This window comes from Nyctereutes procyonoides, unplaced genomic scaffold, assembly GCF_905146905.1.
Source record: "Nyctereutes procyonoides isolate TBG_1078 unplaced genomic scaffold, NYPRO_anot_genome, whole genome shotgun sequence".
NCBI lineage: Eukaryota > Metazoa > Chordata > Mammalia > Carnivora > Canidae > Nyctereutes > Nyctereutes procyonoides.
This window is the reverse complement of record NW_026575133.1, coordinates 33,107,335-33,121,775: the sequence shown is the minus strand read 5'-3', so window position 1 is coordinate 33,121,775 and position 14,441 is coordinate 33,107,335. Positions and strand designations below refer to the sequence as shown.

Genomic DNA, 14,441 nt, shown 5'->3' with positions numbered 1-14,441 from the left:
TGTAAGATGGGGGGACAGTTTTATTTCTTTGCGTGTAAAAATCCAGTTTCCCCAGCACCAGTTGTTGAAAAGACTGTTCTTGCCCCATTGAATGATCTTGGCATCGTGGCCAAAGACCATTTCACCATGTATGTGAGAGGTTGTTTCTGGGCTCTGTCTTCTATTCCTTTGGTCTGTGTGTCTGTCTTTATGCCAGGACCGCACTGATCTGATCACTACAGCTTTGTAGTAAATTTTGAAATCAGGAACTTTGAGCCTTACAACTTTATTAATCCTTTTTGAGATGGGTTTTGGCCACTTGGGGCCTCCTTGCAATTCCACATGAATTTGAGGATTGACTTTCCTATGTCTCCGGAAAAAAAAAGGTGGAATTTTGAGAGGGATTGTGTCGACTCCGTAGATATCTTTGGGTGGTACGGACAGTTTAACATTTTGAAGACTTTCTATCCGTGAACATGGATGTTTTTCCATCCATGTAGATCTTCCTTAATTTCTTTCAGCAATGTTTCCATAGTTTGCAGCAGATCTGTCTCTCATCTCTTTGGAGGGATTTAGTTCTTTTTTTTTTTTTTTTGGATTTAGTTCTTTTAAGAGCTAATATAAATGAAACCGCTTTCTGTGTTAGCTCTGGCTGCCGTCACAAAATGCTAGGTGACTGGGTGGCTTACACAACAGAAATTTGTTTCCAGACTTCTGGAGTCTGGAAGTCGAAGGCCAGGGAAGCAGCGTGGTCAGGTTCTGATACAGGCCTTCTTCCTGCCTTGCATACATCTGCCTTCTTGCTCCGTCCTCCTCTGGGGCAGTGTGGCGACAGAGCAAGATATCTGCTGTCTCGTCTTAGGAGGACACTAATCCCATCATGAGGACCCTCCCTCCCCTCATGACCTCATCTGATCGTAATTACCCCCAAAGACCTCATCTCCAAATATCAGCACACTGGGGACGAGGGTAGTGGGGGCGGGTACACAACTAAGTCCACAGCACGTTCCTAGTTTCCTTTCTGGATTGTCCACTGCTGCTACATAGAGAAACAACCGATTGTTGTATTGTTGCGTCCTGCAACTTTGCGAAATTCATTGATTCGTCCCAATTTTTTCTTGGGGATTCTTTGGGATCTTCTGTATATAGGATCATGTCCTCTGTGAATGGAGACAGTTTTACCTCTTCTTTCCAATTTGGATAACTTTTATTCTTTTTCTTGTCTATTACTCTGGCTGGAATTTCCAGTAAAATTTTGAACTGCAGCAGTGAAAGCAGGCATCCTCATCTTGTTCCTGATAGCAGGGGGGAGCGTCAGTCTCTCACCACTGAGCACAGTGTCAGCTGTGGATCTTTCATAAATACCCTTTATGTGTTGAAGAATGTTCCCATTATCCCTAGTTTTCTAGGATCTTACTATGAAAAGTTGTTGGATTTTGTCAAATGCCTTTTCTCCATCAGTTGAGATGATCATGTAGTTTCTCTCTGCCATTTTATGAATGTGATGGGTTACATTGATTGATCTTCTGTGCAACCACCCCCTTGTACTCCTGGGACAAACCCCATGTGGTCATGGCGAATAATGTTTTTACCGTGCAGCTGGATTTGATTTGCTAAATTTTGTTGAGGATTTTTGCCTCATCTATATCCATTATGAGTATTTTTCTGTGATTTTCCTTGTGATGCCTTCGTCTGGATTTGCTATTAAGGTAATGCTGGTGTCAGAATCAGTGTGGGACTATTTCTTCCCCTTCAGTATTTTGAAGACTTGAGGAGGATTAGTGTCAATTGTTTAGATGTTTAGTAGAATCTACCCATGAGCCACTGAGTCCAGGACTTTTCTGTGTTGGGAGCTGATTATTGATTCCGTCTCTGCTTGTGTACGTTTGTTGAGATTTTTCCATTTCTTGGTGAGTCAGCTTAGGCAGCGTGTATGTTTCAAGGTATTTTTCCATTTCTTCTGGTCTTCTGATCTGTTGGTGGTGTACGCTAGCCCCCAGCGTTCTCCTGTTTATCTCTCCAGGATTGGTGGCAAGGTTCCCACTTGCACTTCTGATTCTAGTTATTTGTGTCTACTTTTTTTTCCCTTTTTGTTAGTCTTGCTAAAATTTTGTCAATTGTCTTGACCTTTTCATTGACTTTCTCAATGATTTTTCCAATCTCTGTTTTATTTATTTGTGCTCTGGTCTATGACTTTGAGTTTGGTTGTTCTTTTCTAATTCCTTAAGTTGTGAAGTTAGGTTGTTGATTTGAGATCTTTTTTCTATCGATGTAGGCATTTGCAGCTATAAACTCTGAGCACTGCTTTTGCTGTATCTTACAAGTTTTTCCTTATGTATTTATTTAGAGAGAACTTGCACAAGTGGGGAGTGGGGCAGAGAGAGAGAATCTCAAGCAGACGCCCCGCTGAGCAGGAAGCCCAAGGCAGGGCTCCATCCCAGGACCCCGAGATCATGACCTGAGCCTAAATCAACAGTCAGTTGCTTAACCAGCTGCATCACCCAGGCACCCCCTTACAAGTTTTTTCTAATGTGCTTTTGATCCCATTGATTTCAAGCTCTAAAACGGATTTGGGTGCTTCCTGTCATTAAAAAAGCTGCAGGCTATGCTGGGGGTAGTCCCTATGTGTGTGTCCTCCTGTGCTCCAGGGAGCCTTTTCTCATGGGCAAAACGTGACTTCACTTTTTATGACTTAGTATTTCAGAAATTTATTTATTTAAAAAAAATTTTAAAGACTTTATTCATAGAGACACACAGAGAGAGAGTGGGAGGCAGAGACACAGGCAGAGGGAGAAGCAAGCTCCATGCAGGGAGCCTGATGTGGGACTTGATCCCGGGTCTCCAGGATCATGCCCTGGGCTGCAGGCGGCGCTAAACTGCTGTGCCACCAGGGCTGCCCAGTATTTCAGAAATTTAGCTGCAGTTTCTGTTATTAGACACTGAGCCAAATAAACGTCAAAATGGTGAAAGAATAAATCGCAACTTTCAAATCTATGTATTGTTTCTTTGTTTTTATATCAGAGAGAAGGCAAAGCACTGCTCCTGCACCAGTGGCCTACAGCGGACTTCCACAGTGGAGGGTCGACAGAAGGTCATTTTCTCCCAGGTTTGTAGACACAAGACAGACACAGCCAGAGGCACAAGGAAAGGGAAGTGCTCAGTGCTGTGAATTCCTGTGCGAAGGCTGCTTAACTGGGACGGTGACCACAGGGAGTGTCTGCTCGGCACGTGACACTTCATGGGTAATGAGCCCTGAGCACTTCTCGTGAACAACTTCATGGAATCCCCGTTGTGTGCACAAGGACACCAAAGCCTAGAGACCCCCTGTCCAGGGCTCCCTGGGGTCAGAGCAGGAGCTCTCAACCTAGTGGCCGCTGTGAAACCCGGCCCCTGGCTTACTCAGGCAGATAGACCATATTCTTCTAACTTCCATAAAAAAATGTGGAGATGGACCCTTGCAAAACCAAATAAGACACAAACTGAACTTAGAACAGCAAAACTATATTTGAGAACTCATGTTTAATTCTGCTAAAAAATAATCATCCCTGTAAGAGTGTCAGTGTCTGTTGGAGAGTGTAAATGCCGGGGATTAGGATGGCAGTCCCCCCTCCCCGAGAACTTTAGGTCTATTTAGAGAGATAAACTTGATTTAAAATAATGAACAAAAGTATACCCATGTGTAATTAAACATTGAATCCTACACCCAAACAGTTGGCAGGAGTCCGCTGGCACTGCAGAGCGTGCTGTGGCTGGCGGCCCACACCGGGGACACGTAGCCCCGTGCAGCCCACGCTGCCTGCTAGAATGCAGCACCCCTGGGACACTGTGCAGGTCAAGTGTGCGCTGAACTCCCTGCGCCAGAATAAACACGACAGAGGTTAAACAGTTGAGCAGTAGTAAGAATTAAAACTGTAGGGAAAAATGAGAAAGTAGAATTGAGCATAGCAGGTGTTTTGTGGGAAGATTACCTCTTAAACTTTTAAGTGAGCAGAGAGTCACACCTACAAATACATAAAAATTTAAATAACGAGAACAATAAGAAATACAGAAAATTAAAAAGTAAACACTGGGACAATATTTTCACCAAATTTGGGAGCTAAATGAATAACTTCTGTGATACGTAGTCGTATTAGTCAGGGTGGGCTGTGCTGTGCTGCGGTAACGAAGTAGCCCCAGAGCCCAGGGGCTTAGCTCCACTAGCACTGGTCTCCCCCGCAAGGCCTCGTGGGCTCCCCTCCACCCCACGGCCTCCCTGGAAGGACCTTCAGGGGAAGGGGTGCAGGAGGGGGGTCCTAGTCCACAGACGACTGCTGGGCTCTTTGGCAGGCGGGGCCTGGGCCACAGCCCCCCGTGGGTGGACTGGAGAAGCAGGAGGTGGTCCAATGACAGGCCCATGACCGAGGATCAGGGAGGACGTCCCTGCTCATTATGGACCAAAGAGATGCAGAGCGAAGGCAGGACCCTGAGCCGGGCAGGACTGAAATGCCGAACAGCAGCCCTACTGCCCGTTTCAGAGGTTGACCAGCTTATCCGGTGGTGCGCCCGAATCCACCCGCTCCTGGGCGTGGACAGCAGGGACACCTGTAGAGCCCAGCACCGGCGGTGCAGAGGCCACAGGGGGCCCACGGGTCCCACACAGCCTGTGTTGGCGGAGTCCCCAGGCATGCTCTCCCCTCTGCTCCAACAATTCAAAACAGGGAAAGTTTTGAATGGCTACATGGTCAGAGATGTCAACTAGAGCCACCTGAGTGTCTTGTGCCCACGGCGGGGCCTCTGCTTACGTGGACGGTGGGGCGCTGAAGCTCAGCGGTGGTCGCCATTCCTCAGCAGGTGCTTCCACCTGCGGGGCCCAGCGAGCAGCCACAGCTGACGGTGCTGGTTATGGCTGTCGGGACTGATTCTGCTCCCTCATGCTCACACTGCTTATTTTCAGAGTTACAGAAACGTGACAAAGGGCTCGGAGGACGCAGAGATTGAGCAAGCTTAAGTGGGGGGCGGGCGGCCCAGCAGGGGTGGGGGTGCGCTCAGGAAGTACCTGGTGGGGGTGAACCATGTCAGGGGAGGAAGACCAGGGGGGCAGCTGCAGGGACAGCGGCCTCTGAGGAGCCATGTCACGTGGCTCTGCTCCCCACGGAGCGCCGCGTGTCGGCCTGAGGGCAGTTGTCAGGCCCTGAGGTCGGGCCACAGTTTGGGGCTCTGAGTGTTGCTGAGTGAGCTCCCCGTGGCACCCGAGGGCCCTGCCAGCCTCGCTCCCACGCACAGGCCCCTTCTCAGGCTCCTGAGCACTTCTCCCGCCACAGGGGCCGAGGACGATCTGACGCTCCGCGCGGCGCTCTACGGCCTGCTCTTCCACTGCCACGCGGACCACGGCGACTGGGAGGGAGGCCTCAAGGTGCTGGACGAGGCCGTGCACGTGCTGCCCCGGACGGCACACCGCCTGTGAGTGCTCCTCCCTCCTGGGGCCCCCTCGGCGCCCACCCCACATTCCCAACACGCGAGAATCCCAAGTAACTCAGGCTCCGTTCTGGTTTGTCTTTGTCAGAAGGAAAAGGGACTCCGACCCCTTAGTTTTAGATGCATCACACATATTTGTTTATCACTCAAGCGTTAATCTCTCTCTTTTCCTCTTTTTAGCTTGATTTTCAAACACATGGTAATCGTGAAGGCCAAACTTGGCCAGAATTTTACAATGGAAATACAGAAATTCAAAGACGAAAGTGAAGATTATTTGGCACACATGTGGCACCGGCTGGCCTTGAACTCAAAGAGCGTCTACGGGGAGCTGGTCTGCTACCACAACGCGATCCAGGCCTTACAGGTGTGCCTGCGGCTGTGACTGGAGCTGCTCGGTATAGACGTGGCCCCTGGAGGGAGGCTGAGCCCCCGGGCGGCTGCTGTGCGGGAGCCTCAGAGGAGGAGGTGCAGCTGCATGAGGCGATGGGCCCTTCTGATGAGTCAAGGGCAATGGTCCGACGACCCCTGTCTTCTCTGACACCTTCCCAGCGCGGAGGGCCGAGGTCCTCGTGTGGGTGGGGCGCCCGTGTTGCTGCAGGGGAGACAGTTGTGGGGGGCAGCGGGTGAAGCCTACCCAAGGAGGGGACGCCCGAGGCCGGACTGGGCTGAGGAGGGAGCAGCACTCTGCAGCCTTCGGAGATTCGGGGGTCTTCGGGCGCTCCCCACCCCAACAAGAGCTGTGACGCGGGAGTGGATTCGAGGGGGTGCCTCGGTGTAGGGCCCAGCAGGTGGAGGGTGAAGGTGCCGTCGGCAGGGCTGGCTCTGCTCTCTGAGGGTCAGGGATTCGTGACCTCGTTTGAGCATGGGCCAGGGCCTTGGGCTGGACGCTGGGGCTGCCTGCTGCTCGGAGCAGCACCTTCCCTGACCCCTGGAGCTCTGGTTAACCACAGAACCATCCAGAGAAAGCCTCACTTGCACATCCGAACGAGTGCCCGAGGAATCAAAGCTGCACAGAGCAAAGACAGCCCGACTCAGGAGGGGGCAGGTGGGGAGCGGGGCTGGCAGGGCTGGCGGGGCTGGCGGGTACCCGTGGACAGAGTGGAGGGCCCCGGGAGACTGCCAGGCTGTGTTCTGAGGACAACGGAAAGCTTCCAACCAGCGTGGCCGTCAGATAAGTCGGCCAGGGGGTCCCGCTGTGGTGGAGGCGGGGTCAGTGCGCACACTTGCTTCCAGAGGATGTAGCAGAGACGCCCTCCATTTCAGTGTTTGGGACGCCGAGTGGCAAGCACATGTCTCTTCTGTCCTTGTTTTTCATCCCAAAGAAGCCAGAGAGTGAGTGGCAAAAAGTCGAGTACATCATGGAATTCAGCGAGTGGCTTTATTACAAACAGTTTCCTATGGAAGACGTGACTTTCCACCTAAAGTGGGCGATTGACATCCTGCTGATGATGACATCTGCCAGGGACACGCCTGAGCCGGCAGGTGATGTGGGGTTGCTCTGGTTCACAGCCGGCGTTCAGTGTGTCCAGGGCTGCACCCTCCTGGGGCGCCGGGGGAGCTCAAGTGGGGAAGCTCCATCCCACGCGGGCCTGGGATGGACGTGTCCTCTTGGCCCCACTGGCACCTGCAGCCGGGGGAGGAGCCCTGGGATGGCCGTCCCTCAGGTCAGCCTGGCCCCTGACGGTGGGCGCCCCTCCCAGAAGGGCCCAGGACCCTGAGTCGGGTGCTCATGGCTGCGGGGAACCCCTGTCTTGCAGAGGAGCACCTGCCCGCTCAGGCAGCCCCTGAGAGCCCAGGGCCCGAGGACACGGGGACGGCCCCCTTGGAGAGGCTTTGGAACGTGAGACAGCTGGAGGCACTGGCCCGTGCCTACACCCTGCTGGCCCTGGTGGTGTCCCCGAGCGCTGCCGACTACGAGGACTACTGCCTCATGGCCTACACGTTTCTCAAGCGCATCTGGCAGGTGAGGCGTGAGGCTGCTCCACCCTGGGTCCCCGGGCCTTGGCAGGAATCCGTGCCTCCTCCTTGTACCCACAGGCCTCACCGGCTCGTGCAGCCCCTCGGAGGGGGCCTTCCCCCACTGCAGTGGCCAGGGCCACTCTTCTCCGAAGCCCACCCATCACCCTTGTCCATCCACCCAGAAGTGCCCGGGGCAAGGGTGCCGTAGCCTGTGCATGTGGAGCGGATGGCCAGCCTATGCTTGCATCTGCCTGTCCCTCGCACCCTGGCACTCGGCTTCCAGAACCTTCTTCCGTGTGTCCCCCGTCCCCACCATCTCTTTACTCCCTTGGAGCTCTTGGAGCCTCTGGTCCTTGAGAACCTCCTGAGGGCAGCGCCCCCGACCCTCCCAGCAGCATGCTGGGTGACAGTGGGGCTGTCACCTGTCGGCAGTGGGAAGAATGGGAGGGACTGGGAGGCATCCCTGGGCTTCGGGATGCCCCGCCCACTCTCCCACCACCCACAAAACAGGGATTCTTTACATTCTTCCAGGAGAACTGCTAAAAGTCATATGTGCTCTTAATTAGAGACAGGAGCTCACGTCATGGAGCTGACAAGCGCTCCTTGGAGGGCAGCCCTGTGTGCCCGCTGGCCCAGCGTCCTGGAGGCCGAGTGTCCCACCACCGAGGGGCGCTGCAGCCACCTGTGCAGGGGGTGGGCTCACTGGTGTGGCCCCGGCACCCGAGCGGACACGAGGTTCCCACTCGGAGCCTTAGGACCACAGACCCCAGATGGCGCAGGTGCAGGGGGGTGGGCGCAGCTGCTCTTAATGTGGCAAATCTGGATTTTACTTTTCACAGGTTTCTTTATTAACAGCAGGAAAAACAATTTCAGAAAGTAAAATTCTAGAAGCAGCACCTAGTTCACATTTGTTATTGCCTAAAAAAGAGAAGGAGAAGAAGAAGGAGAAAGAGAAGGAGAAAGAGAAGGAGAAGAAGGAGAAGGAGAAAGAGGAGAAGAAGGAGAAGGAGAAGGAGAGAGATAAAGAGAAGGAGAAGGAGAAAGGCCGAGACCCCAAGCAGGTGCCGCGCACGACCGAGTGTGCAGGTTGCGCCCGGGCGGCCCTGGCAGTGGGCGGGCAGGGCCACGGGCTGGGGCCACGCGGCGGGTGGAGGCCCACACCCAGGCTGCGGGGCCTGGAGACCCTCTCTGCGCCTCAGTTTGTTCTTCCGTAAAGTGGAGGCAGCGACTTTACCCCCAGCCCGGGCTGGTGGGAGGGTGACCCGGGCCGTGTGCATGCCCGGGCAGGTGTGCGCGCAGGAGGGCGGCTCTCGGGAGCCGCAGGGAGACAGTCCCGTGGGCGCGGCCCCCGGAGCAGGCGCCCACACTGAGCTCTGGCACCGAGTCCTCCGGGCGCTCGTGCACGCGGCACTGACCGGGCGCAGGTGTGCGGGTCCCGGGGAGATGCTGCCTGTGCCCGCATCCGGGAGCTTCGGCTTCGCGGCCTGCAAGTGACGTCGGAGCGCGTTGCCCGTGGCCTCGAATGCGGCTGTGGTGTGGTCTGCCCGGGCCGGGACGGCGGGGCGCCCTCGGGGCAGGGGGCGGGCGCACCGTCACCCCCTCTGCTCAAGCTGTGCTGGGTGCTAAGCCCCGGGGTCCTGCTTTGCAGAACCAGACGGCGCTTCCTGGCAAACAACCGGAAGACTTACCGGCGAGCATAGAAGAATGGGCGTCCTACTCCTGCCCCGAAGACGTGGTGTCTGTGTTTAAACAGGACAGAAGCGACTTGACCATGAACCCATCAAGCATCCAGAAGCCGGTGAGGTGATTGCACCGCGGCGTGGGCCGCCTGTGGTCCGAGCCCGCGTCCCTCCCGCTAGCCTTTCCATCCACCCAGAAAGAGGGGGACAAAGCAAGGGGCCAGATTAGACACTTGTCGAGCAGGCCCAGGCCCTGGGCCCCTCCCAGGCACCCCCAGACAACTGCCAGTGTCCTCGGAAGCTCATGCAGGCCCCCCAACACCCTGGAACGTGGGGACCCCGGGCGTTACTGTTGGGCTGGGGCCGTAGCAGGGCTGGGGGCTGCAGCAGCAGACAGCTCCTCCCTGTGCTGCGGAGGCCGGAGGCCACGGCTGGCACGCTGGGCCCCAGTCAGGGTGTCAGCGGGGCCACCTTCCCTCTGTGGCCCCCGGGAAGAGCTCCAGGGGTCCCCAGGCTGTGCACCCGCATCTCTAGTTCCCACCTCGGGGTCCCACCCCTCTCCACCTCCCCCTTACAGTGAGCCCTGTGATGACATTGGGGCCTCCGGGGAACCCGCAAAGGTCTCTCCCTGTCTGGATCATAACATTCACTGCACTGGCGACGAGGCCCCTTGCCGTGTGGGGTTCCAGGGCTTCGACCCAGTGACTTCAGTGACCTTAATCACCCACTGCCTTCCGCTTGTCTTTTGCGTGTAAAAACGTGGAAATATTCATCATAAAGCTTTCGTGTTTGGGTTCGTTCATCCAGTATGTTGTGGGACTCCTCCACGGTCGTGGGTCTCCGTCATCGGTGGCTTTCACTGCTGTGGAGCGGTCCCGCGGCCCATGACGAGACCCCACTCTGTCCATTGAGCTCGCGATGACGTTTGGGTCGTGTGCTGAGAGCACCCGTGGCAGGGTTTGAGCGTCTTGGGGTACGTGTGTGGTCGCTGCATCGCCTGTGGCCTGGCCGCCCCACAAGTGGCCATGCCGGTTCCATCCCCACCCGGGGCGGGCAGGAGCTCCCGCCCACACCCTTGCCAGCCCCCTGTGGCTCACCCTCCCGCATTGGCCACCCCGACGGGGCCTGGCGGCACGTCCCCGTGGCCTCGCTGGGCACTCCCTGGGCACCGCGAGGCTGTGCCCACTGGCCACATGCACGTCCTCTTCTGTGGCCTTTCCAGTCTGTTGCCCACGTTTTATTAAGGTTTCTGTCTCTTTGTTGTTGATTTGAAGGAATTCTTTAGCCTGGAAGCGACACTTTGACAGTTTATGAACGCCCGGTCACCTTCCACTCTGTGCTTTGGCTCTTGAGGTTGTCTCGTGACTGTCCTAGTGTTAATGGGACAAAACTAGTGATCTTTTCCTGTGTCGCTGGTATTTCTTATGTCCTATTTAAAAAGGTGGTTTCCTTTTCCAAGGGTCATGAAGATGTTCTCTTACAATATTTTCCCAAGTGTTAATGGTTGATGTGTCCGATTCAGACCCACCGCCCACGGAGACGGTGTTGTGGCCGTGGCGCGGGTGGAGGGTCGCCTCAGGTTCCAGGTCAGGTTTCTGACTGTTCCAACCCCGTGTGTGGGGAAAGCGTTCGCCCGCCCTCTTGGCAGAGCCACGTCTGTCCTGAATCCAGTGTCCGCACCTCACTGTCGTGATTACTGGGCGTCGTGACCCTGCGTGTTTGCTGCCCACCCACCCTCACCCTGTTCTCTGAGAAGTCGTGGACTTCCCCTCACATTTCTCGTCCGTACAAGCGCCCTTGGCAGGATTTGGTAAAAAGTAACACGGACCCCGAGCCGTTTGCGGCCCCAGCCGGCCCCTCTGCCTGTGGGCACTGGCCTCCGTTCCCTGACCCCGGGGCCCGTCCCACGGGTGCTCTCCTCCACTGCTCACCTCTAGAACCGGTCCCGCTGACAGCGACCCAGACGTGTGGCTTCTCCCCACAGCGTCCAGCTCCCGCCCGTCGTCTGTGGGATCCACAGGCCCGACACCCACCCCCCAGGCTTGGTTGGCAGGGGCCCCGCAGGTTCAGGGCGGCGGCCCCAGGTCAGCAAGTGCCGAGCCCCTGGGCCACCCGCACCTGTGTGACGTGGCTGCGGATCGGCGGTTCCCGCGCCCCCCCTGGGGTTTGAGGACTCGCTAGGACGGCTCCCAGAACGCAGGGACACACCGCTCTCCGGGTGGCCGGGCTGTTAGGGAGACACGCGAGCAGCCGGGTGAAGAGGTCCCGGGGGCGAGGCCTGGGCGGGGGCCAGGCGCAGGAGCCCTGTGCGCGTGGCCTCGGGTGCGCCCCCCGTGTGGACGTGTCCACCACCCCAGAAACTCCCCACAGCCCTTCACTTAGTGTCAGGGAGCGTCCGTGGCACAGGCCCCACCGATGAAATCCTTGGCCGTGGGCGATCTGCCCGCCTCCTGCCTCTCCCGTCCCCGGCATCGGGGTGGGACCGGACGCTCCAGGCCTCCAGTCACAGGGCTGGTTCCCGAGCTGCCTGGGGGCTGCCCACAGTCACCCCACGGGCGTGAACTCAGGTGTGCGTGGAAGGGGCTTCAGGAGCTCCGTGCCGGCAGCCAGGGACAAGGGCCAGAGATGCACGTCCTGCGGGGTCACGATGATGCACTGACCTTTTCGCCAATTAGGAAGTATTCCCTCCCCCTCCCCATTTTTTTTTGGAGGGACTTCTTGCTTTTACCGATACTTATTTCTTTTAGAAGTCTGGTATATGACAATGCGATGTCGTGTTTATTTTGTCTTTAGTAACTAATATTTGAGAACATTTCGATATTAATGGAACGTAATCTAAGAAGTTCAGTTTCTTACATTTCAGTATCAGAGTATTAATAGGAGATAATAAAAATAATTATGGTCAAAATCACTGTGCCAAAACATAATAAATGCTTGGTATGAGTCCACAGACCATTTCCTTTCTGGCATAAAGTTCTTCGACTACGAGGGAGAACGTTTGCTTGACCTCAGGAAGGGACTGTCCCTCCACGCTGGGCTGGCCTCGCCTGGTGTTTCTTCTGCCGTGGCCCTTAGCATCGCGGCCTGGCCGTGTGAGTGGGGTTGGGTGGAGGCGCTCCTCACGGGCATCCCGCTCGAGTGCACAAGCCATTAACCGGAACGAGGAGGCAGCCGAGCGGGACGAGCGCCTGGCACGTTTGAGGGCAGGAGGTTGAGCCTAAGGAATGGCGTCAGGATTCAGGAAAAAAGCTCACACCTCACATAGCACGAAGGCCAGTTGGGAGCTTGAGAAAAGAACAAAGTCCTAAATCGCTCTTTCTGGGAATGGTGACAGCGAACCTTCCACCGGTTTCCCTGTGGCTGCAGACGGTCTTTGCTGGCCCGGTGGGCACGAGGGCGGGGCCGGCCAGGACACTCCGCTCACCGCCGCGGAAGGCTGCCCCCCCTTATTTTATTTATTTATTTTTACTATTCTTGGGGAGAATTTGTATGAGATTATTTGTTCTTTCTTCCCTAAATTTGGTGGAATTCCCTGGTGGAAACTTCTGCCCAATTCTTCTGTGGGAAGGTCACAGGTTATGATTCAGTTCACTTTGCAGTTCTGGAGCTCTTCAGATTTCCTGTTTCTTCTGGTAATCTGGCGGACTGTGTTTTTCTAGGGTATTTCCACTTAATATAAAATTTCAAGTTTGTAATATAATGTTATTCTATCTATCTATCTATCTATCTATCTATCTATCTATCTATCATCTATAAAATTGTTCTTAATGTCCTTTTATTATCCTCAGTGTCTGTAGGGTCTGTAGGGTTTGTGTCTTTCCACCCCTCTCTCCTGACCGGCCTCACCAGGAGTTCTCAGTGACTAGTCTCTCAAAGAACAAGATGTTTTCCAGGCCACCCCAAGCTCTTGAGGTCCCGGAGACGGCTGCTTTACTTCTAGATCACCCTTAATCCTAAAATGCAACCCTTGGGGCATCCAGTCTGGGCATGTAGCTTTCAGTGGGGCCTCAACCCAGTTTGTTGTCTCCGCCCTACAAAAACAAACAAAAACAAAAAGACCCAGAGGTACCGAGACATGCAGCCTCCCAGCTGCAGAATCCACAGCAACTCCCAGGACAACTGTACCCCAATATGGCAGGCTCATTTCTCTGGACGCCCATTGTCTTCCGGCTCTCAGCCTGGTAACTTCTCCCAGCATCACCCAGGCTTCAGAGCCTTTGGCATGTTTCTAAAATACTTCATCCAACTTTTCTAATTTTCCGCTACAGAATGATGATTTTATCAAACCCACTCCGTCTTTGTAAATATTAGTTCTTCTCGTCCTGTATTAAATTTTAAGGCAGTTCTATGTGTTCATAAATATTCTGTTTTTAGTGGACCAGCAGTTTTTTTTTTTTAGTGGAAGAAATCCAACAAAAACATTAATTTGAGTAAATACATAAAAGGATCATTTCTTATGAGGATCTTTAGCTGCACTTGGGCATTGAAGATTCTGGATGCTCCCACGTGACCCGATGAAAGCTGTGAATGAAGGAGAGCAGGGGGAGGGCACGTCGTCCATTCATTCACAAACACTGCTGGGCACCTGCTGTGTGCCAGGAGCCGTGCTTGGCAGGGGGAAGGAGAGAAGTTTTTGAAGAAAGACCCTATAAACTAGTGGCCTGACCTTTCTCCCCTCTTTGACCTTACATGTTTGTTGTGTGTTTATGTAGACATACACTTTGTATTACCTGGACCATTTGGTCAAAGCCTTGCAGAAGATGTCCCTTTATGAGCTCACCATCCCGGTCCTGCAGCTGGGCGTAGTAATCGCAGCCTCTGTGGTAGAAAGCAAGAGCCTCAAAGATCTCTACCACCTTCGGTCAGTATAACTGTTTTATTTTCAGGGAAACTGGGGAATATTTAGGTGGCTAAAGTGAACATCTTCCCCCAAAGCAATATAAAAACGGTATTTTCAAATAATTAATTCTGTGGTTGACTGTTTCTATACATGTTATTCCCTGTGGTTTGTTAAACCCAGTAAACCAATATACTTGAACATAAAAATAGTAATTATATTTTGAAATTCCTACCTGGTCCTTAAGAGAAGGTCATTCTTCTAAGGAAACATTCACTGAAGTATTAGAATAAAGGGTCGCTGCGTCTGTCGCCTACTCTCAAATCATCCAGAAAAGAAATACAAGGGGGTGTGCGTGTGTGTGTGGGGGCGGCCCTGGAGGGAAAACGATAAAGCGAATGTGGTGAAGCGCATGTGCTACGGGAGTCTGGGCGGGGACGGACGCACGGCCATCCTTCGCCGTGTTTGTGCGGCCTTCAAGCAGGCTTGAAATCATTTCAAAATAAAACCGTTTCGCGCCAGAATCCAAGCAG

The 14,441-nt window shown here is 54.3% G+C and overlaps 1 protein-coding gene across 1 annotated transcript in view; it reads left to right on the top strand.

The window, feature by feature from the left end:
- The window catches only part of CFAP46 (cilia and flagella associated protein 46), a 95,184-nt gene that overhangs the window by 45,147 nt on the left and 35,596 nt on the right, over positions 1-14,441 (top strand). Inside the window, exons 25-32 of the mRNA XM_055346327.1 lie at positions 3,001-3,085; positions 5,280-5,418; positions 5,614-5,797; positions 6,756-6,915; positions 7,191-7,396; positions 8,232-8,453; positions 9,041-9,190; positions 13,784-13,932. Of these exons, the coding sequence (XP_055202302.1) occupies positions 3,001-3,085; positions 5,280-5,418; positions 5,614-5,797; positions 6,756-6,915; positions 7,191-7,396; positions 8,232-8,453; positions 9,041-9,190; positions 13,784-13,932 (1,295 nt within the window). The remainder of the gene's footprint in view (positions 1-3,000; positions 3,086-5,279; positions 5,419-5,613; positions 5,798-6,755; positions 6,916-7,190; positions 7,397-8,231; positions 8,454-9,040; positions 9,191-13,783; positions 13,933-14,441) is intronic.